The sequence below is a fragment of the Anser cygnoides genome, chromosome 1, assembly GCF_040182565.1.
Source record: "Anser cygnoides isolate HZ-2024a breed goose chromosome 1, Taihu_goose_T2T_genome, whole genome shotgun sequence".
In the NCBI taxonomy this organism is placed as follows: Eukaryota; Metazoa; Chordata; class Aves; order Anseriformes; family Anatidae; genus Anser; species Anser cygnoides.
The window spans coordinates 113629001-113652812 of NC_089873.1; the positions used below are offsets into that span (position 1 = coordinate 113629001).

Here is a 23812-nt window from a genome sequence, read left to right on the forward strand (position 1 = left end):
TGTCACAGCACAATACCCAGTTCCAGTCTTATTATCTGTGAATGGAAAGCAAAGTACAACAGTCTCTGCCTCCCTTATTCTGAGTTAGCTGATGTATTCCTTTAGTTATTGTAGGCTTATAACATCTGAATGAGCTGTTTTTTGAGAAGTGTCACCAACAAAGCCTGGTTTCCTATGGATTTGTGTCCAGTGTACCCTGCACCCTTCCTTCCAAAGTCTCCAACTACTGCAGCCCCAACTCTCTACCATGAAACTCCACACAGTGCGAGTACCCTTATTTCTCCCTTCATTCTCTGTGGCCTCTGGTGGATCCTGTCTTCCTACCTGCATCTTTCTCACCCATCCCTACTGCTTCAGCAAGGCACAGTAAATTCTGTGGCTGGTTTGGAGGCATGCTCATCTGATTGCTCATCTGGCCATTGCCAGGCAAAATGAGTGAGGATTGAGATGAACATCTTCATAAGCAGGAGGATTAATAAACTTCCTTTTTTTTCCCTACTGAGCTGCTATTTTTTATTGAACTTATAGAAACTTAGAAATTTTGAGATATCTTCTCTTTTGTAGAATGTGTTTGAAAATCGCCCCCAAGATGATAAGTTATGACAGTGGTAGGACAAAGACAGTCAGCTTGATAACAATAAACCTCCTTTCCTTAGGAAACCAGGCTAAAAACTGGGTAGCTTTGGGCTTAAGGAAGTGGTACTGTTTTTATCCATCATTCAAGAGCATATCTGTCCTCTCTAAATGAATAGAAAGGGAAATTACATTCCCTTTTATATTGTATCTAATCTGGCTTTGTGATAAGTTAATACCAAATTATAGTTTGGTGACCTCAGGAGGGAAATGATGTTGGCCGAGGGTGCAAAATTGATTGTTATGTTCTTACAATATGCAGTAAGTCTTGTGGCTGATCTATTTGTTATTCAGAGGTCTTCTCATTTCAGTAATGAGTAAGAAGCAAATAATTTATTTTATAAATCAAGAATTGTTGTTTAGTGGTCTACCTACTTATAAAACACCCATGACCTTTTCATGTTTAGGGCTTTGCGAGTGCGTAAGAAGATGTCTGGGGAGAAGATGCCAGTGAAAATGATTGGTGACATACTGACAGCCCAGCTGCCACACATGCAGCCGTACATTCGGTTCTGTAGCTGCCAGCTTAATGGGGCAGCACTCATCCAACAGAAAACAGATGAAGTCCCTGAGTTCAAGGAGTTCGTTAAAGTAAGAAAAGAAGCAAACACCACAAATTTTACACACCATAAGTTTAGCTCATCACTTTGCTAATTTGCAGTGTATAGTCTCCCTCTTTTGGGCTAGAATGAAGAGTCTTCAGGCTTAAGCACTCATTGAAGGAATGCATTTTTTCATTAAAGGAATACCTTTTTTTCAAAAAACTGTAGAGCCATAAAATACCTTGTCTAGAAATGTTTTTGCAGTTACGAGCTGGGACTTGGACAAATAATAATAAGAAGAGACCCTTCTCTTGTACAGGCAAGATAGGTGAAGAATACTTTGTAAAATACAACAAATTCTACTGCATTGTTTGTGACCTAACAGATTTAGTTGAAGCATTATGTTCATTTGTTGCCTTACCTTTTCCTTTCTTAGAGGAGCTTATTTTGCCAGGTTTTAAGCAAACTGACTAACACCATTTTACCTCTCTAATGTTTCAGAGGTTAGCAATGGATCCTCGCTGTAAAGGAATGCCACTATCAAGTTTTCTACTAAAGCCTATGCAACGGGTAACAAGATACCCACTAATAATTAAAAATGTACGTTCTTTTGCAAAGATGATGTTTTTGATGCTGCTTTGCTTACAGCTTAATTACAGGATAGTTTCCCTGTTTGTGTTGAGCTTTGTCGCTCTTAGATACCTGATATACTAGGGAAAGTGGGGTGCCCTTCTATATTTGATCACACTAAGAGCAAATGCAGTAACTCATTTGGCTTCAAAAAAATGACTCTAGATTTCTGCTAGAAACAGAGGTGAAACTTGTACATAAAGAACCAAAAGGCAATAAAAAAAAAATCAGAAAATGGGAGTAGTAGGTCTATCTTATGCTCATCGTTGCCTTTTTCCAGTGTCATTTCCTCCCCATAGTCTCATAAATGGCATTCATTGTGCAAGCCTGAATACCAAATTGTTGCAAGTTACCTTACTGCACAGCTTACATTACCGGATAATTTATAACCCTTTCCTAACTTTCATTTGTTGCCTAACACTTATCGTCCTTAATACGATTGAAATTGACCCCAAAACTTCGTAGGAAATAATCCAGTTACAAATTGGATGTTGGCATTTAAGAGACTCCTTAATCAGCCGTGGACATGATTCTGTGGCTGGAATGTGCATCCTTATGTCAGAAGAGTGAGCAGTGTGCTGATGGAAAGGCTGTGCAGACAGGCACTAATTTCAGCTGTTCACATACCAACTGTGAGTTTGTCTCTTATTTTTTGTGTTTGTCAAGCAGGAAGAGAAATGTGGAACATGCTGGCTAGCTCTGGTGAAAATAAAGAAATGAAGCAAGAGTTCAGGGCTGTCAAGATGAACACATTTTAACTGCAGATAATAAAAAGGGCTAACATATTTTATTTACCTGTAGATAATAGAAAATACCCCTGAAAACCACCCTGACCACAGTCACTTGAAGCATGCTCTTGAGAAAGCAGAAGAATTGTGTTCTCAAGTAAATGAAGGAGTGCGGGAGAAAGAAAATTCAGATAGGCTGGAGTGGATCCAGGCTCATGTTCAGTGTGAAGGCCTGTCTGAGGTAAACAACATGCTATCTAGAGTAATGCAAATGTGGGCACACTTCACTGTTTGGGAAGAACCCATGGCTCACATATGGCACTGCATCAAGGGACAAATGATGTAATCAAATCGTATAATCTTTACTCGTTTGTTTTCATCCTTCTTTGGTTCCCTTTCACTCGCGCATGTAATCCTTTTTGTTGCTCTTGTTATTGTCTTCTATGTGATAAATGCTGCTTTTGTTTCCTGCCTCTGGACTAGTGCCAGATTAAATGCTGCAATTTTCAACCACCTTTCAGTTTCAAAGCTCTTTACAATACAGTGACAGTTGTACTGCTGTATCTCATCCTGAAGCCATACCTGACCATCCTGGAGTTCTTTAAAACTCATCACAGAAACTATTTTCTGTGATAAAACGTTGTATACATTTTGAAAGCTCAAGAATACTGATCAAGTCTCTCTCAAGACTTTACCTAGAGAATCACTGTCTACTAATGCACATTAGTTTTTGAGGTAACATGCTAAGCTTCTCTACTGAAACTATAATGAAAATATTTGTGGTGGACAGAGGATACTTTGATGGCCTCCCTGTTATTGGTGAAGATACTAGAGGCAGACAGATCACAGCTTGATTTTCAAAATATACATTGAGCTTTCAGTTCGAAAGATGAAAAAATAATAAGTGCTGCTTGGTTTATGAACTGGAGAGCACTACATTTCTTCTTACAAATCTAACTATTTCAGGGTCAAAGTTGTGTTCAGCTTGTTATAACTACTGCCTGAAGGGAGATGGCTGCGTCATCAGCTCAGTTCCAGTCACAGAAATGCATGTGTGTGGCAGAGAAACTCAAAAGGAGGCACAAATGCTTTTGGCTTTTCTCTGACTGCTCAGGACATGCCCTGTGCAACTGATGGGATGCCTTAATTTTCATATAGTGTTTCTATGACATGCGCTGCTTATCATGCACAAGACAGAGACATCGCTCATCATCCCTGTGACACCACTTAAAACTAACATCAGGACTCAAAACTATATTTGATCTCTTTCAGGGGAACCTCGATTGTTTTACTTTATACAGTGCGTTGTTCTTCTTCTTCTACTTTTCGCAGCAACTCGTATTTAATTCTGTTACAAACTGCTTGGGACCACGCAAGTTTCTGCACAGTGGGAAACTCTATAAAGCCAAGAGTAACAAGGAACTGTATGGCTTTCTGTTCAACGATTTCCTCCTCCTGACTCAGATCATAAAACCTCTTGGCTCTTCTGGCACAGACAAGGTCTTCAGCCCCAAGTCTAACCTGCAATACAAAATGTACAAAACTGTAAGTACCATTCTTAAGCAGTGATTAAGATAGTTATATGCTAACAGTGGTACAGGAGGCAGCAGCCACTGTATACCGGACGTGTGGGCAGTAGCCTTTATATAGAAGAGGTTTGAAGGCTTTGGCATATGCTGGGGATTCCAGGGACTGATGGTGAGCAAGCTGGTTGTTTGCTTAGCTAGATGAGAGAAGGTGCTTTTGATGATTGGCGAAAACAACCTCTTCAACAGAGGTTGTGTGACAGGGAGTGATGAAGAGAGTAGTGTTTGCTGCTTCTTGTGGGAAAGGAGAGATTTCTATGCTCTGTAAGGCTGTTTTCTTACTTCACGAGAAATGTTCCCAGACTGTGGAGGCACCAATATGTTTAATAAAAAGAAAATTCAAAAAATGACATATCTGAAGAAAGACGGGAGGCAGGCTGAAGGGGAGAGGTTATTGTAGGCACAAAAAAAATCTGTTGTGAATTGCTCTTTATTGAATGCATCTGTTCGGATATTGTGCGATAGAACTCTAGCTTTGCCTAATGTTTTACAGCCCATTTTTCTAAATGAGGTACTAGTAAAATTACCCACAGACCCTTCTGGAGATGAGCCCATCTTCCATATCTCCCACATTGATAGAGTCTATACACTCCGGGCTGAAAGCATTAATGAAAGGTAAGTACCTGCACAGGCCACATTAGTCCTGAATTTGAAAAGTCTGATGCAAATGTATTTGATGTACACATGCATAACAGTCTCCAAGCAGCTAATATCACAACACTGGAGAATTCCTTGTGCTTGAGAATATGGTGATACTCATGAAAAGGATGGAGAAATAATGATGCTTCCTGAATTCCAGTAAGACCAACAATGAAATGGCTAGGAGGGCTGATATAATAGGCCACATTTCATGACATCTCATGTTAGCCTAAGGAAACTAAGAGATTCAGTCCTATCTTCTGTTACTATCCACTGGACTTTTTGTGCCAGTGCAAGCATCTGTATGACTGTATGTTGAATGAGATTCAGGAACAAGTCCGAATTAAAACTTGAAGCAAAAACCCACCAAACAAAACCCAGTTTTAACCTGGTTCAGTTCAGAATGAAGTCAGAAGAATGACAACCTCAAAACCTCTGCTGATTATTTGTGTCTCTGGCAAGCTTAAAAAGACTTATGCTGACTTACATTTTTGCAGACAAACCTTTTCAATATAAGGTAAACGAAAGAAAAAAATGGAGGCTGAAAATCCAGCAAAAAATCTTACATAGTATTGACAGTATTATGCCACCTTGCAAATGTGTTGCCTGTAAAAATTCTAATGCATGAAAAATTATAAAACATTGTTGTTCCCTGCCTGCCTGCCAGCATTATTCATTATCATTTACACAAACATATTTATTCTTGTAAAAAATTGTATTTTTATGGATCCCATTTGTCCTTTGGGAAGCTGTCTGTCCCTCTATGCCAGAGAATGAACAAGCATCAGGGTTAGATCCTTGCTGATGAAAATTGACACAGCCTTTTCAACTTAGGATCTGTTGTGCAAATCGGACTATAGCAATAACCACACACTGTGGATCAGAGCACTCACTGCTGTAGTCAGAAACATGTAAACTCTGATTCACATTCGTCCTACCTAGCCTGAGGGACTCAAGCGAGATGTCTACCCTGACCCATCAGTGGAAGTAGACAAATCTTCAAATACTGAACGCCCCCTGGAGGTGCCTGGCTCACTCCACTCACTATAGAGAGAACCGCAGAAATTGCTATCAGAATTTAGGCACTCTCGTTAAATGCTTTTATTTATATGGGATACAACCTCTGACTGTCTTTTATCCTAGAGCTGCTTTTTCAGCTTCATTTCAGCAGAAATGCAGCATTTTAGATGAGATACCTCCAGATTTTTATCATCCACTTGTTTTTAATTAAGAGCAACAGAAATAAAACATTAACATGAATGAGTGATTTATGTGCCCATTTAATCTTAAAAGACTTATGTGATCAAAAGCTTGGTACACTTCTGAAGCTGCCATTTACCATTTAGGGGTGAGCTGGAAGACAAATTGTCCTTAAGTGTTTTGTTTTCTTAAACAGTTGCCTGTGGAGAATAGAGGTGCATGTTTAGACCCAAATCCAGGCCACTGTAAGTAGGTGCAGTGCACTGTAGACCAGCAATAATTCATTTTGGGATCAGAAATCGATTCACACCTGCTCTGTTCTCTCACTTTGCCTTGACTCAGGTCTCAGGCTCCCTTGTACAGGATATCCTTTTAAACACTTGAGGTCCCATAGGACCCCTTCTTCCGTGCTTTTTCTCTGTCCATCTTTCCACGCAGACTCTTAATTAGGAAATTATTTCCCTAACTTCAATTACAAAGCTTCCCCTTCTTCTTAGTGACATCCCTTCTGAAAACCTCTTTGAGCCCAGCCAGTACTTCAGGCAGCGTAATCCCCGCAGGTTAGTAAAGCCCAGGAGTTACTGGGCTGTGCCTCCCGGGGCACACGTCTCTCTCAAGCATTCACCGTGCCTTCCTGTTGGGGCTGTTTCCTCTGAGCAACAAAAGGCTTGGGAAAAGCAAACTTGCTATCTCTATCTTCTGGTTTCTCACCATGTCCTCTCCTGTTCGTAGTTCTCTTGAGCTTGCATTGTGTGATGGGTTCTGCTAGGCTGGGATGATTAAATTTCGGCAGGTGCTATGAATTTCAGTAAGATCTCTGCCAGGCAGACAGCTTCAGCCTGTGGTGGGGTCAGGGCCTGAGACTGCAAGCGGCTGGGAAAGAGGGCCAGCTTTACTTTTGTCGGCAGTGCAGCAGGGAGGAAAAATGGAAATGGTATTTTGCAACTTTTCTTTTTCTCCTTTCATTCTGAAGGACTGCCTGGGTTCAGAAAATTAAAGCCGCTTCGGAACTTTACATAGAGACCGAAAAGAAGAAGAGGGAAAAGGCCTACTTAGGTACAGCATGCGGTGCAGGGGTTCTCATCCTTTGTGGGGAAATCTGTGGGCAGGAAAGTACATTAATGAGTTTTGTCTCTCTTCTGTTTCATCACAGTTCGCTCGCAAAGAGCAACTGGCATTGGGAGGCTGATGGTGAATATTGTTGAAGGCATTGAACTAAAACCTTGCAGGTCCCATGGTAAGTGCCTTGCATTGCATAAGATGCTCTGTGAAGAAGACATTCCTGTTTGTGAGACTAACTTAGAAGGAGGCTCTGTCCAAAACATGGTTTTGTTTAATAAAGCAGTTTTAATGAACTTAAAATACATAGAGGTGATTCTGTGCAGTTCCGTAGTGGCAATGCAGTTGTCCTGCACTTGAATATTTGATACAGGCAAACTTAGCTTCTACCATGTGAATCATATCAAAGAGATAATAAGCCACAAAGTCCTGAAATGAAAAGTGGAAGGTGCTCAACACCTTGCAGAACTGTGCCCCTGTTTACTGAAATGGCAGTGAGGCCACCATCTTTGCCCAACCCGATGGCTGTAGGAGCAAGAGGATTTTCAGACACGCTCTTGAAAATGTGTTTACACTTTTAGGTTTGTTTCCTTCTTCCTAGGAAAGAGTAACCCATACTGTGAGGTGACGATGGGCTCTCAGTGCCACATTACCAAGACGATACAGGACACCCTCAATCCGAAGTGGAACTCCAACTGCCAGTTCTTTATCAAAGACCTAGAGCAGGACGTACTCTGCATCACGGTGTTTGAGAGGGACCAGTTCTCCCCGGATGGTAAGTAGGGGGCAGCCACCCTTCCAAGGGTATTTTCGAGTCTCCCATTTTGAAGATGGGTGTGCCTGCTGAGGTAAATATTGAGCCCTTTTGCATGTTTGGGACCTGACTCACCCTCACTCCCCAGCCTAGTCATGCTAGTACTGGGAGCTCTATTCTGGGGGGTTTCCTTTCTTGTGCAACTTGACAGCAACTGAAGAGTGGTTTGCATTTCTGCTAAGTCTTTAGGTAAAGCTCTGGTTGCTCTTTGCTAACGGATAAATTCATGGAGGAAGAAAAGAAATGTCTTCAGGTTCCTGTAACAAGCAGTGAAAGTGGCAGAAATGAACCCAAGATTGAACCTGACCCATTCTTATTTCATAATCTGCAGTAGACACATTGAGCATTGAGGAGTGTATTTTGGAGTCATAATCTCTGAGGAAGTATTTGGATAGGACTGTCGTTCATGTGACCAGTGCAGATTGCCCCAGTGACCTTGTCACTAGTGCAATGCATTCCTTGGCTCTATCATCTTCTGAAGGCTTGACGCTCAGTTCGAATTGTGCGGTGACCTTTGGCCTTTTCTCTAACGTGTCATAAAATAAATAAGCTCCTTAACCAAGGCAGCTGTGAAGTACATGGTGGATTTTTCTGGTTGTGGCACCATTTATTTTTAAATGCTTCTGCTGTCTAACACAGTCCAGATAAAATTCTCTTCTGTGCAGATAGGAGGCATTTGGCCTATTTCAACTGCAGAAATGTAATTGGACTGAAGACTTGTTTTCTTCTTTTGTTATGTGTAGATGGAAGCTTAATTCCTTCTGCAAATTAGCATTTTTATTGCAACATAAAATGGTTGTTCTATTTCTAAGCATGCTGTCTTTTTGCATTTCAGACTTTTTGGGCAGAACAGAGATCCGTGTGGCAGACATTAAGAAGGATCAGGGTTCAAAAGGACCAGTTACAAAGTGTCTCCTTCTGCATGAAGTCCCAACAGGAGAGATAGTCGTCCGACTAGACCTGCAATTGTTTGATGAGCCTTAGAAGGAAAGGGACCAATGTTTTTTTTTCAGTCTGAGTTCACTGCAATAGGTGTCTGCAGAAGCTGTCACTAAATCCTTATTGGTTTGGTATGAAACTACTGCTTGCCCTTCACACACAAGAGGGTTATCAAAGCAAACAGGAGCATCTTTGTGCCTTGATAATTCTCACTGAAAAATGAGTCCCAGTTTAGTGAGGAAATTTCCCTCAATTTCTCTATGTGGAACCTGATGTTAGTTTCCTGGGTTTATGAAATAACCTAGTTGTTTGTCGTGCTCCAGTCTGAAAGGCTGGAAAACCACATAGGTTGCTGTGCTTGCTCCAGCTACTCTGTTCTTTAATTTACAAGAAGAAGGCAATGTTGGTATGTTTGGAGGCTTTCTGCAGGGTTTTCCCCCTTAAGGAATTCTGTGCCTATTGCTCAGCAAGGTGGTGTGTAAATGTTTTGTGAATGGAACAAGCAGTTATGCAGTAAGAAGATCTTTGAAGATCTTCATGGTGATGCTGAAAAGACTTAGAAAATAAATAGTCTATATCTATAAACAGAGAAGATTCTATTAAGATACCACTTCATGACTCACATTGCCCCAAAAATAAATATATGTACAGGCCTTCTGCACAGAGATGAGTTGCACTCCAGAAGAGTACACCCACTCAGTACCTTCAGAAGAAATGTTTGAACAGTAAGTGAAGGATCGAATATAGAGCCCTGATGAATGTTGTGCTATACCACTTCAATACTGCTTTACTACGGCTGCTTAATTGTGTGAATGCAGATGGATGATACGTCACCTGCAGTGGGGAAGAAAAAAAATCATGGCTGTGGCTCAGGAAGCTAATTTCTACCCCGCAGAGTCTAGTTTGCCAAGCGATCAGTGGTGACCAGTTATTAAATTTTACTGTGCCTAACTGCATTTGACATCATGTTACTGAATTCAGAGTGATAGCATACTGTAGCTCACAACAGGGTTTGTTGCAGGACAGGTTGATCACAAGTTTGGTGGCAGCGATACTAGATGTGAACAGAAGCAGGGTATTTGTGATTGTACAGAGTGGGTAACCCCAAAGTAAAAGTCTTGTCATCTTGGGGAATCAAAAGTTTCTATATGCGTTTTACTCAACAAATACACACGTATAGGCCAACATTCAGCAAAATTCCTCTGTTTGGCAAAGCACCCAGCTTTAAGCATGCACTTATGTTGTGTTTCCCTTAAGTACACACATAAGTGCTTTACTAAGCCTGGACCTGAGATACGATAGACCCCTTATAAGAGTAAAATTCATCTTTGTTCTGCCTGGATTCATTTTGTTCATTACCTATCATGCATACACTGGTATTTTTGTAATGACTTTATTTCTGAATGGGAGGTGTCAGCCTATTTCATTAGCATGTGAATGTTCTTGTGGAGCCTGTTGTTAGGTTTTGATGTTCCTTGCATGTCCTTTCAGTACTGGTTTCCACCTTTCCTGTATAGGTGGTGTTTTCTAGCACTACAAGTCTTATTGATTTCCATTAGGAAATTAGGATATCTTCATAACAAATAGGTAGATGCAGTATGGTAATAAGTGTAAACTGTGCTGGAAAGTGTCTGTGTATTATAATTTCCTACAATACCACTGTAATGTTTCAAGCAATGGGAAAAAAAAAAAGTATGTTGGAGGGACAACAAAGTTTACATTTCATACTTTTCAGAATCGCTTTATTATTTATTTATTGAAGATAGTGTAGAATTTTGTATCAGAAATGACAGACATACTTATGTATTTTTTGAAACAAAAACAGAGATACACACTTTAGTTAGAAACTTTCAACTGACCACATTTTAGAGGGAGTGTAACTTCCTAGGCATGCATTTGTTTACCACTAACTGGCAGAAAACACAATTAAAAGAACTTTAAGTTTCTATTTTTCAATGTTGTTAAGAAAATTGTTTCAAGTAAAATATGTAAATAGAACTAAACCCATGTTTTCCTAATTCCATATCTATACATTTTATTAAATATAATGTATATGAAAATACACATTGTTGTGGTAGGATAAAAAAAAAAGTGATAAAATCTATTAATGGAGTAACATTAAATGTCATTGTCTAACATTTTATTGCTGTCCTAATTTTACTCAGTAGCTGTAAATATGGTGAACATTCATTTCAGTGTTTAGAAAGTAGAATCACTTTTTTATGGTACCATTTCACCAGCATGAATTACAGCAACAAATATATAGACAAATAGGGAAAAAATACCATGGATGCAATGCAGAAATCCAGGCCAGGTTTTTAAAAGGAGCCTCAAGGAGCTGCATATTCCTCTGAGATTCAGCTGGTGTTTGAAGTAGTGGACAGGTAGCTGCAGGGGTACCTCCCAGACTGTGACCCCTTATCGTGAGCATGTGGGATTGCACCTTTTTGTGTAGTTGTAACACAACCGAGCACCTTCCTGACCACCATCACTCGTGATTTCCATCTTACCCTCGGTGCACAGGAATGTTTAATTCCTGTTAATGCCAATGGAAGTTATGCAAACATGATGATGATGATGAAAGGCTGGGCTTCAGCTCACTGATATCTCACAAATCCCTTGTGATCGGTCTAATTCTGAAGATGAAGCTTGTCCTAATCCCTGTGCGTTGAGGACGGAATGTATATACCCTCAGAGCCAGCCTATTGTGCATCAGGATGTTGCTATTTTCTCTCTTGCTCGCCCTCAATACTCCATAGCATATCGGCATGGTTGGCTTCCCAAGTGGATCTGCATCAGGGTTAGCCAAAGGTTCTTAGAAATTCATCAACTCCTGCCTATTTTTCCCTGTTCAGGCACAGCCTGAACAGCCACACACAACAGGAGAGACGCAGCCACACACAACAGGATCTTAGGAAGTTAGATATCTTTTAGTGTATTTAGAAAGGTGGCTGGAATCACCACGATGTGTAGAGGTTGAGCCATCCATCCTCTTAAGGGTGTCATGTCCTCGCTGTCAAACCCTGATGGCCTGTGCTACCATTATTGACCGCCTGTATTTATGCAGACCCTGTTTTTCAGACTCTGGTTACTGATCTCTGAATGTATTGGTAAAATAGCACACCTTAGAGCACGGGTCCCTTTGCAGCCTCGTTGAGATGTGTGCAATCTTTTCCTAATGTTATGCAAAACAAAACAAAACAAAACAAAAACCCAAGAAAAAATCTAAGCCCAAGTAATACTTGGTCGCATTTAGGAGTGAAAGACCAATCTGAAGGATTTCTTCAGATAAGCATCACCACTAAACTTGCAGAGCCTTGTACTGTGTGTTGTGGAGCCCTTGGACTGTCTGGATTCATTTGCTTTTACTCTCCTATGGCAAAATTCATCCTTGCACAGAGGCTGTGTACAAGGCCTGCCCATTACCAGCCCTTGAACTGAGGCACTGGAGAGATTGAACTGGTACATGGGCTGCCGGGACAGGCTATCAAGACAGGGTTTCATCTCTATCATTGCTTAGCAGGCTCTACTGTATTGGAGAAGAACATTTGCTTAGAAGTAGTTCTTCAGCAGCAAACTCCTTGGCTCGCATTCAAGCCTTTCTAAAAATAATACTGTGACTTTCTAATGCGTTCACTGCCTTCATTGAAACAGTGATATTTTGCTTTTGATAAACTGGGAGAAAAAAAAAATACTAAGAGAAGAAATGGCAAAATCTGCAAATGTGAGAAAACATGCAACAGAAGAAGTTGCTCTGGTAGTTTGGTTTCCAAGCTGTCATTCTGGGAATTGCATTCTTCCTTCACGTACAGTAAATTTAGCAAGGGGAATGGTATTTTTCCCTAGTGCTACCTTGGCTTTAAGTCTTGCAGTAGAACTGAGTTAATGGAACAGAAGCTGGAAGACAACTTTTTTAGAAAAGATTGAAATGAGTTTGGAAAGGTGGAGGTAGCTGGGAACATGCAGAATATTGATGGTATTGTGGTTGCCGACAGGATGGAGTACTGAAGAAAAATGATTTTTTGTTGTTGTTGTTAATTTAAAATCATATCCACACCATCACAGTGGAAATCCAATTATCAAGGACCCCAAGCATCTATAATAGTAGTAGTAGTAGTAATAATAATAATCATACTAGTGGTATCAGCAATTAATAACAAACCATGCAATTATCCTCATCCTGGGAGAGACATATTGGATTTAGTGCAGATCCGCATTTATGCAGGAATTTGCTTGCATTTTTTTATATATGTACACATACAGAAGTGGAGCTATTCAATGTCTTTGGCAGCCCTTCTACTCACCTTTCCAGGAACTGCCTTCTGAGGTACACCTCTGAGGTTCTCGGGCACTGTGTTGTTTCAAGATGCATTCACAAGGGTTTCATGTGCTTATAAGTATTGCTGTCATGCTCTTTGCTTTTGTGGTGTGAACCAGACAGCTCTCCTGAACCTCCAGGAGATCCATGCCCTTTCCATGCAGGGAATAGGCTGCACCAGCATCACTGTGCCAGTTTTCCATGTCTCAAAGGACTTGTTTCCCCAGCCCCCAGCTGTATGAGGTGTTCATCAGCAGTGTCATCAGACACCAGCATCTGTCTCGTCCCCTGTATCCCTCCCCATTTAGGCCCTCTCCATCACTGCAGACGTTGGGAAGGCTCCTTCTGATTGCCATGAGGATCAGCCTGACCTTGTAGACCGGTTTCCTCCCTGGGGACAGGAATCAGTTCTTCGGCGATGCCTTGGGAAACCACCTGAGCTCATCTTCCTTTGTGCTCAGTAGGATGCAGCTGGCAGTCCTTATGTCCAGGGCAGGTTCAGCGCTCCTCCCTCGCAGTCCAGCCTGCTGTCTGAGCACACCAACGCCGTCTTTCCCAGCAGGGCCGGGCTGTGAGTACCAGCTTCCCAACCTGCGATCCCATAGGCTCCAATCCCTTGCCATTAGGGTTGAGGCTCACGTTCGAGATCACCCAGGTCTCCTCCCGGCCACGATTTTTCCCACCTGCTGAGCCCGTTGGCTCCCTCCAAGCCAAACTACGGCCTTGTTGCACGAACACAGTGGGTGACGGAAAATACGTCTCGTGTCAGCTCCTTGCCTTGCTCCTTTGCAGTCCCACTAGGTTTTTGTTCTGCGTGTGTCGTGTGCACAGTAGTGCTTCTGTCCTGTAATTAATTATGTCCTTTGGAAAGCACTGCCCTTCCCTTCCCCTTGAACTCCACCGAAGCTCAGCTGTGTTAAACTGGGCTATTTTGGGGGCTCCTTTCTAGGCTTCTGCCTCACAGCTCAGATGGCAGCTGCTCAGTCATCTCGTGCAGCTCTGCAGCCCTGACTCAATGAAGTGCTTAAGCTGATGCTTACCTTTAATTCATGTCCCAGCTAGTACAAAGGCGTAGAGAGCTAGCTGGATGCCTCTGGGCTTTGCTGGAGATGCAGGAAGGAGTTTGAAAGGCTTCCATAATGTAGAGCCTATGTTACGAAGTTGACTCAAATGCTATAAGGACTGGAAGGTTGCAATAGGTAACCAGAGCGTCAAACAAAATGTCAAGGTTAAGATAAAAATCAGCAGTAGTTTATATTCTTTGCAGATGGATCTGTTTTCTTTCTTATCTTCCTGAAAGTGAATGGTCACTGGGTGATAGCCACTAAACTCTCCAGAATTGTATTTACTGGGCAAATCATAATTTACATACCTGCAGATCACAACACATTTGGAAGCACTGTAAAAATAATAAAAATAATAATAATAATAATAAAATGAAGCTGATCTTGGCTCAGAAATACCAAGCATCTCACCAAGATTAATGCTGGTAGGAAGGCAGTCTGTGAAGCCCTGAGAGGCTGCATGCAATTGGTGGTCCGACTTGGGCACCTTGGCAGACATAGCACGTCTGAGCTGACACTAAGCCAAATGACTGATAAATTACAGAACTTTTTTCTAGATGCACTTAATTATTATATATTTTCTCAACATGAGTTTTTATGAGGGAACTTTTTAAATGTTCATTTTAGAATTTTTTTACCCTTCAAAAAAAAAGAAAATCACTTTTTGTTACATGTGAGTTGGGTTGGGTGGGGGGACATTGTGGATAATGCAGTTTTTGTAATATTATTAAATACATTTTCAAAACTAAGATGTGACAAATCCAGACTTTTACTGCAACAGTGGTGTCTACTTTCATGCTGCTCTGTTTGCCACTGTGATATTTCAGTTTGTTCAAATGGAGCAGTCAAAACCCTTGAAACAGAAAAGCTGGGAATCAGGTGAGCTCACCTTAGCTTTGAGGGGTTTGCTCTGTATGTACATTCCACGTGGATCCTGGTGTTTGTTCAGCCCAAACACTCCTGTCCTACATGCATATCAATGTATCTATAGTTAAATACATGCTTATATATATATATATGTGATTATTTGTATATATAATATAAAAACACAGCTACTTTGTCGTTGTCAAATACTGAGTAAATCTAACAAAAAGGTTTATAGGCACACAGTTTTGTTTGTTCCTTTAAATATTTTAAAATAATGGCCATCCTTGGGAAATTATTTTTTCTGTACATATGTGGATATATTTAGGACCTAATTTAAATGAATAAAGAACATGTTAAACTAGCCTAGTTGCGTGATATAGTTGTCAGAAAAAGGTTCTGCTGCAACTGTAGGTGAATTCCTCGCGCTTCTTGTAGCGCTGCAAAGTGTTGCTAACCCTGGATTTAGCATTCATTTCTGGGATCTCAGCCTGTTGTGCAAGTAAAGGGAGTTGTTGCTTCCTCTGAGCCCTTCTGTCAGGCTCTCAGGCAGCAGCTCCTGGCTTGCACTGTGAGCACAGATGACAGGAGAAGGCTGGGCTGCAGGAGAAGAGAGGAAAAAAAAAAAAAGGAAGGAATAGAGGCAGAATGAAAACATAAGAGCTTGGTAAGCAGCAGGCTCTTTTCCCCTCAAAAAATGTGGGGCGGTTTGTCCAGCAGGTGATGGCCTGGCAGTGAAATCCCTCCCAGGTACAGTGGCTGCTCCACAGGGCAGGGACTCGAGGTGAGACCCACAGTCGCCGGGAGGAAGGGAGAAGGTCAGGTGCAGGACCACCAAGCCCTCCTGGTGCTGGTCTGGGCGCCTGGCCAACTCGCTCTCTCGGCTCTCTCTTCCTCTTGCCTTGCCTCATCAGGGGTAAAATGCAAAGCCTCCCCCATGGGGATGGTTTTCCTGATGGGCTTTGGCTGAATGATCAGCAGCAGCCTCGCCAATGTTCTCCTGCTGTGGCTGATCACAAAATATCTCATGAGAAAGTTACCCAGCACCTTCGCTTCAGCCTGCGAGGAAGGAATGGAAATGCAGGAGACAGGGCAGTGCTTTTGGCAGTAACCAAGTGTCTGCGTTGGGTTGAAGCTCTTCCTCCTGTCCAGGTTGTAATTTGTAAAGGGTTAACGCTTTTCAGCAGCCTAATTCACTGTTAACAGCTTTTGCAGAACACCCTATTTCAGTCCTCAATTTGCCGGAACGGAGTTTAGATTCTACCAACCTTTGCAGGCTTTGTCATGGGTACTTTTTACTTAGTGTTGGTAAATTGTTGAAAACCGTAGTATTTTTTCGATGTTAATACTTAGAATCAGGGAATACCCTCCCTGATGGTGGTGTTACTTTTTAGTGCACTTTTTGTTGCCAAACAAACGGTATCAGTTAGTTTCTTTTTCTTCTTAAAAAAGGAAGTGTTGTACTGTATGTTGTGTTCATAAGATCCTAAAAATTGCAAAGGCGTAATAAAATAACTGTTACATGTATGTCTTAAGATCTGGCCAGATAGGAGGAAAAAGTTACTTTTCCTTTTTTCAGAGAAAATATAATGCACTTGTTTTTGTTCATTTACATCATAGCCAACTATTCTACAGTTATACATCCATGCTGTGAAATTGTTTTTTGTTTGTTTAAAGCATTTGTAACAGGTATAATGAATAATTACAAATCATATACCATTGTTTCTCATCAGACAATTTCAACTGTACTTTGGTTGCTCTGAATGTGTTGTTTCCTCTGCCATACTTGGTTAAATGATTCTATTTATAGGCGATACCAAACTAAACAAGTCTTTCAGCTGCATTCACCTGTTTGAGGAATTATGCCGCGTCCCAGACTGCATTCACCGAGGTTGAAACTGCAGATCGGATTTTAGTCTGTGCAATTTGTTTGACACAGATGAGACTGTAGTTGTGCAAGTGAAATTATGCGAGAATAAACCCTCTTTTTTTTCCAAGTTTAACTGCGTATTGTTACTTTCTTGAAAAGTACTGAAGAAGAGTGATATGGTATCAAAGACATATTATATCTTTAGTATTTGACAAAAGGACTATGAAGCTATAAGCCAAGTGATGACTCAGCAGTAAATAAGTTAGCAGCACTTAACACCTGTGACACATGCCACCTTTCATCTCAGTAACAGATTGTTTGCACTTGGAAAAGTGAGAGTTGACCAAATGCATAGTAAGACAGAAAAAACAGCAAACAACGAACAGAAGAACCCCCAGAAGGTGAGTGCTTAATAGGCCAGGTGTCATCGCTTTGTGCATGTTATTACTTTATGCAGACCCTGATCTGTGGCCAGGCATGTCATCGGCAATGTTTATCCAGCTTGCTGGTGACTGGGGCTCAGCTGTATGAGAACATAGCAAGTCCCACTCTGGTCTCTCCTCTGTTTTTTGTTAATAATTACTGCATCTGGCCAGCCGCCCTGAAGTCAGTGTCCTCGCTATCCTATCATTATTAAGCAGCGAGTCCATTTGTCTAGCTCAGCACTTGCTAAAACCTGCACCTTGAGGATCTATTTCTTTGCAGCTGTTTTAGGGCTGGGTTGGCGCAATGGGACAGTGGTATAGCCAAAGTGCATGTTAACCTCCCAGCAGCAAGATTTTAGAGGGTAATTTTAGTTTAAGGCATATACATAACTCTGTTGAACTATACAGCTGTGGAAGTAAAGCAGGCCTGAAGTAGCTGTTGAGAATGCACTGATGACAAGACTGCTGAGCAGCTGTTCTCACATTTTGGAAGGAATCTCCTGGTTGCAGTTTCAGCGTCAGCTCTTCCCATACAGAGAAACAGCACATGCAGCAGCAGGATCATCGAACTGCCATCCTGACAACTTCCTGCACGGGAGTTTTCCTTGGAGACTGACTGCAACTCCGTGACCACATTTATCAGCTCATAGAGAGTTACTCTCTGTATCCTCCAGAGCAACATTCAGCTCTGTCACAGGTGAGCTGTGTCACCAAACATTCAGTGAAGACTGTTAAACTCACCAGTTTCATCATCCTTCTCCCCTTGCTGTGTTTTGGAATCAAAATACTTGAAACTGTCTATTCGAGAAGAAATAATTTTATTGTTTCCACCTTATAAGTTTCATTGTGAATGGACAGGACAGCTTGCTAGACAGTCTCTCTCATGATTTTGGTGAGTTTCTGGATCTTTGTCTTTGTTGACATATCCACATACTTCTCCCCAATATTGACAATCATTCCACCAAGGACCGAAGGATCAGTCTAAAGAAGAAATATTGAACAGGAATTCCATTAGCAAAAATTTGCTAACCTAGTATACAATTTTTACATTTGTAAAAAGAGCCTTATTTACGACAATTTTGCAGACGCTACATTCCAAAGTTAAGATTTTAGTAATTAAAGCATCATCAGGTCTAAAAGAAAGCACAGAAGTGTATTAAATAAAATGAATACACACCATATTTTTATTGTTTGTTCCTTTTTAAAGAAAAAAGATCAGAGAGAGAGAAGCCCAATTTAATATTAACTTGATTAAATATATGTATAAATCAGAAATCCGTACCTTGGTCTCCAGCTTCAAGACCTCTCCCTTCGCCAAGAATCCGTTCAGAGCACTTTTTAGGTCAGTAAGACTGGCATCATCCAAGGGCTGAAAGATTTGAACAGAAGACCAGGAAAGTGAAGGACTTCAAAAAAAATCAAATGATATAATGAGAATGCTAATTTTTCTCTTCAGATTCTTATAATGAAAGGCACTTCCAGGAAGGCAGAGTAAGCAGCCTTCTTGGACAGCAATAACCACATGACAGCACAGATTGTGTTCTCTGCATACGTATTTCTAGCAACAGCTTAATGTTAACATCTTCAGAAAGCAAGCATATTTACTTGCCAAACTGAGCACTCAACAGAAGACCTTCACAGCATCATTTAGGCTACATAAGAAAAGATAATTTTTGCTGTTTCTAACAGTTCAGATTATCTGCTTAAGAAAAAAGTTTGACAAAGCACGGGACAGCGACTCAGGACACGGGCAGAGAGCACCCAGCCCTGCTGCTCTCAGCTAACTACACCTCTCTCCATCACCATGGAGGAACTCTGCATCCCTGGGGGAGAGGCACTGTGAAAACGCCCTTGCGTTCCCAGTGAGCTGCTCATACATCACTGTGACAGAAATGGAAAATATCTCACAGAGGAGCAATGGTATTGCATTACCTGAAATGTAAATAATTTCTATTTAATAGCTAACTGTTGAGAGCTAAAAGAAACCATCACCACAACCACCAAAACAGGCAGCAGGAGAGTAACTTTACTTATGAATTATTTGGGAAAATTCATGAAAAGGTTTACAAAGGCTTTTGAGTTTACACATCCCTGAAGGCTATCAACTAGATTAACAGTCTGTCCTTGTGGCCTACAGAGAGCCAGTCACCCTGAGATAGGTGAGTCTTTTTACTTAGTCCACTAGGCAGTTCATTTTAGCCCCACTCAAGGGCAAAAGAGTTACTTTACATACACAGCAGGCAAGCTTCCTGCTGTAACAGACCTGGGCATGGATCCATCACCAAAGAAATTACTGAAGTGCCAGAATCCCCACATCTCCAGCCTTAACTTTACAGCTTACAGAGACATCATCTTCGCTCTCACCTTTATAAGCATCAGCAAAAAGCGTCTGCCTTTGAAAAAATCCTCCCACAGCTCCAGAATTAGCTACTTGCCCAATAACTGCATGCAGCGAATTAAGTAGCTGCTTCTTGTGAAGCACAGTACCAAACACCACAGGCATTTTTAGTCCTCAGCTATCTGCCTTGCTCTAGCTAATAGCTGATCTGTTAGCTCTGACCTGATCAGTACCATCTTGGTGACAGAAATAAGAGCAGAGGCAGACAAGGCTGACTTCTATCAGCCATAGGGTTCACACACAGGAATTATGTTACCTGTTAAGCTGATACAGGAGGAACGCATTCAATTGCTGACCAACAACTATTGGATATCAAAACGCTACTTGCAGAGAGACTTTCATCCTAGGAGAGGTGAGATTTTTCCTCACTACTCACACAGCAAGACGCTTATATTACAGAAAGCAAAATAAAACTAAAGAGGTCTGCCTTTTATGTCACTATCTGTTAGGGTCAACCTAGAGATTCCTGACCTACCTGTGCAGTGGTGACCGTGCACAGCACCTCTCCTCGGTACGCGCTCATGATCTTCCCAAAGGCAGAAACAATGCCTGGAGTGTAGCGCAAGCGACCGTTTTCAGCAAGCAAGTCTGGAAGAGGTAGATGTATTGAAAGGGTTTAAAGCAACCACTAGAAGCAGATCTGGTTAGCAACCAGTAATAACCGGTAGCCTTGGATGTTTTTCAAAATTCAAATGATTACTCACTCATCAGGTTGACAGTAATAGGGGACATCTTCTCTTTTGCTAAAGCATCATTTACAGCTTTTTGTTTAACTGTGCTCTTGGTATGAGGGTTCATAACAACACTGGACAGTTTGGGGTCCTTCAAAAGAGTCTAAGAGGACACACGTGCAACGTTATAAAAAACACAAGTTCTCCAAGCCTAAACAAACCGTCCAAGTGGGCAACAAGGTCACTCCTCGAGCAAGCCCGAAAAGATGAGAAGCATGCAGGTGGGACGACGACAGCCCCAGGTGCAGCTCATTTACGGGAGGTTTCTTTTAGGGGTGATGCTCCTCCTTCCCCGCCTGGGCCCACAGACCCACCTCCCTCCCACCAGGCAGGGCCACCCCGACACCCGGGGCGACGCGGGGCGCCGGGCTCCTTACCCACACGCGGAGCAGCTCCTTCTCCACCTGCTCCAGCTTCTTCTGCTTGGTGGCGGCCGAGTACAGCGCCGTGGCGTAGCGGCCCTCCAGCCCGTACACCTGCACGGGGGGCTGCGGGCGACAGCGCGGCTCAGGGGAGCCCCGGGACGGGGACGCGGCGGCTCCGACCCGCCCCCCGCACCCGCTCCCCGCTCACCTTGACCAGCTTGGACACCGGCCTCGCCGCCGACGTGCTCAGCTGCCGCACCTGCGGGACGCACAGCGGTGGCCTCGCACCCCCTCGCCGCCTCCCCTCGCCCCGCACGGCGAGGGGAGAGCCCGGCGAGAGCCCCCACCAGCCCCCCGCCGCCCCCCGCCATCACCTTCAGGGCCAGCCCCGCCGCCGCCGCCATTTTGTCCGCCCGCCCGCCGCTCGAGGTCACGGCGCCGCCCGGCCCCGTGTGGAGGCAGCGCGCAGGCACGGCGGCCGCACCGCCCCCTCTGCGGCCCGCCGGGGGATGTAGTTCTGTAGTTGTGCGCCATCGCTGTCCTCCCTCAGCGCTGTGGGCGTCCTTAGGTACGGCGCCCTCCGAGCAGCCTCGGCGGGCCCGGCTGGGAGAAATAGCCGAGGGCTTCGGCGCCCCGCAAGCCCGCGGGGTGAGGCCAGGCTTTGGTGGCTGTGCTGCTCGGTGGAGGAGGCGGTTGTGCCCGGCTCGAGGGCAAACGAAGTGGCTTTCCTCAGGAAAACCCGCGGGCAGGGGTCTGTGTGGGGGTCTCGACCCAGCACCTGCCTGCTTTGCCTGTCATAGGTCTAGTGACAAGCTGCCCGCAGCCCTCGGGTTGCTTGGGGCTGTGCTGGTGGAGGGGAGGCCTGCGGGGCTGCAGCCCCTCCTTCGGGGTCACCCCACGTCCCCCCTGCCGCCCCAACCCCTTCCTCGCTTCCCACAAGGGTCCTGTAGTTACACAACCCTGCATCCCTCTGTTCGGCTGTAGAGAGCAAGCCTCTCGCAAACTCTGCAGTGGAGAAAATGTCATGTTTCCCGCAGATGTTTCTGCTGTCCTCTAATGTGGTGAAACTGCCTCTGAGATACAACGAGCTGTTTCCTCCCCTCAGATAAATTAGGTCCATATATCTTCTGGGACAAAGAGATCTTCCAGGTAAAGCACAGTGTAGGTAGGCAGGCTGCATTTCAGCTCTGACTTTGCCAGAGTCTCCCAGTGCGACCTTACGCAGCTCGCTCAGCTCCTGCTGAACTGTCTTCAACAATTAAACACCTTCTCTCCCTGATTATTCCGTCTTCTCTGTAAACTAAAAGGATCAGCTGCTCACAGAGCTGTTTCAAAGTTTGAGTAATTATTTTCTGTGGTGTGAGCAGGTCAGGTGGAGGTGGTATTAAAATACGAAGCATTGCATTAATGGCAAGCATGCTACGTAAGTATGCAGGGCAGACTGGGAACACTAGATGTTGCTGTTGCTGCAAATTGAAAAATTAGTGCTCGCTAAAGCTACATCAAAAACAGAGAATTAGACTAGCACTCTTTAGGAAATAGAGTCTGAATAAGAAAGCTGGTATAGCATCCCATCAGAAATAAGATGCTATAACCAATATGTGTTATTCTGGATGCTGGAATTCAGCGCCTGCAATCACCAGTTGTATTTGCTCTGGGGACGTTCAAAGCCACAAGTATAGTTCATGATAGCTTTTACCATTCTAACACCATTCTTCTTGATATTTTTAATAACTACAGTACTAAGAAAAACACATCTAAAATGAAGAAAATGCTTTGTTTCTCTTTAAGGAAAAACATACATTGTTTATTTTTTGTGGTAATGTGCATACACTGAAACTTGGGAAAATTACAGAGAATGCATTTGTTTGAAATGGGGTCCTGTATCCAAAATTTCATTAGAGTAACTCTGAAACACTCTATGATCTTTTAGCACTCCATGATCTTTTAGCCACTATCCATCATATTTGAGCAGTTGTGACAGTCCAGTGAAGTTCCCACTGACTGGAAAAGAGGAAATATAATGCCCATTTTTTAAAAGGGAAAAAAGTAAGACCTGGTGAACTACAGGTCAGTTACTCTCAGCTCTGTGCCCGGCAAGATCATGGAGCAGATCCTCCTGGATCCTATGCTAAGGCACATGGAAAATAAGAAGTTGATTGTTGACAGCCTCATTTGTTTTTTCCTTCTACAAAGCATTTGAACTCCCTGTAGTGCCTCTCATCATTTGACATTTACCTCTGTCCCTTGTTTCAGTGTGTTCATGTAGGTCCAATACCACTGAGCACTCAAGCACGTACTCCAATTACAAGCTCCTCCATGAGAAACAGCTGGAAGAACATCCACTTGCAGGTCTGTTGGTTTATGTGGAGGTCAGTGCTTGTGGCATTGTAAGCTCAGAGTACTCATTCTTAGGAAATATATTGATATTATAAGCATCATAACAAGCATTCTCCTGCTGAGACAGACTAGATTGAAATCCTACTAAATATATCCTCTCTACTTCTATTTGAGAAATCTTCAAAATAATTTGAGTTTAGATTAATTTAAACACACTCTGGTGCTTATTGAAGACATGAACTTCACACATGCCCAGCAGCCACAGAGCTCACTGTAATCAGCACTTTTAAGTCTCTAGAAAGAATGTGATAATTCTTTATTATTCTAGCAGTGGGGATGTGTTTCAAGCAGGGCCCAGCTGCATGAGCCATCATAAAACTCGTAGTAAGACAGACCATTCCACAGAGAGCTTGCAGCACGTAGAGGTAAAATGAGATGAAGCTTGTAACAACACATCTGGTGTCCCCATGATCATGAGAGCATATCTGTTTATTTCCACAAAATATGCCAAACTTAGCCTCCACCAAACTATGGCCAACTCCTTCAAAAAACACATGAAATACCAAAAACCCCTCCAGTAATTAAACTAATGACTCAAAATCTTTAAGGAGGTTAAGAACACGAAGTGCTTTAGACCCTCACCTTGAAAATCACCTGAAACTTTAGC

At 42.7% G+C, this 23812-nt stretch overlaps 2 protein-coding genes and 1 long non-coding RNA gene across 10 annotated transcripts in view; 2 read left to right on the top strand and 1 right to left on the bottom strand.

The window, feature by feature from the left end:
• The window catches only part of ITSN1 (intersectin 1), a 126436-nt gene extending 115528 nt beyond the window's left edge, over positions 1 to 10908 (top strand). For 5 of the 7 annotated variants that reach the window (XM_066978287.1, XM_066978265.1, XM_066978285.1 and 2 more), the window contains 10 exons: positions 1041 to 1224; positions 1677 to 1775; positions 2607 to 2774; positions 3866 to 4078; positions 4613 to 4734; positions 6456 to 6518; positions 6932 to 7014; positions 7112 to 7195; positions 7619 to 7792; positions 8667 to 10908. In XM_066978287.1, the coding sequence (XP_066834388.1) occupies positions 1041 to 1224; positions 1677 to 1775; positions 2607 to 2774; positions 3866 to 4078; positions 4613 to 4734; positions 6456 to 6518; positions 6932 to 7014; positions 7112 to 7195; positions 7619 to 7792; positions 8667 to 8815 (1339 nt within the window). In that variant the 3' untranslated portion in view covers positions 8816 to 10908. Of the gene's footprint in view, positions 1 to 1040; positions 1225 to 1676; positions 1776 to 2606; positions 2775 to 3865; positions 4079 to 4612; positions 4735 to 6455; positions 6519 to 6931; positions 7015 to 7111; positions 7196 to 7618; positions 7793 to 8666 lie in introns of those variants that run through there. The other 2 variants (XM_066978278.1, XR_010825302.1) reach the window with 2 other exon arrangements.
• A 7204-nt stretch (positions 10909 to 18112) lies between these two features.
• ATP5PO (ATP synthase peripheral stalk subunit OSCP) lies at positions 18113 to 21287 on the bottom strand. The gene is made up of 7 exons (XM_048071552.2): positions 21180 to 21287; positions 21014 to 21064; positions 20818 to 20928; positions 20414 to 20543; positions 20185 to 20297; positions 18594 to 18680; positions 18113 to 18292 (listed from the first exon to the last, which is right to left on the bottom strand). The coding sequence occupies exons 1-7, from the start codon at positions 21207 to 21209 to the stop codon at positions 18179 to 18181; spliced, it is 636 nt and encodes a 211-aa protein (XP_047927509.1). The 5' UTR covers positions 21210 to 21287; the 3' UTR covers positions 18113 to 18178.
• Positions 21288 to 21336: 49 nt separating this feature from the next.
• The window catches only part of LOC106043402 (uncharacterized), a 29548-nt gene continuing 27072 nt past the window's right edge, over positions 21337 to 23812 (top strand). For both annotated transcript variants that reach the window (XR_010825360.1, XR_001211666.3), the window contains exons 1-2: positions 21337 to 21954; positions 23062 to 23157. This is a non-coding gene — a long non-coding RNA (uncharacterized lncRNA). The remainder of the gene's footprint in view (positions 21955 to 23061; positions 23158 to 23812) is intronic.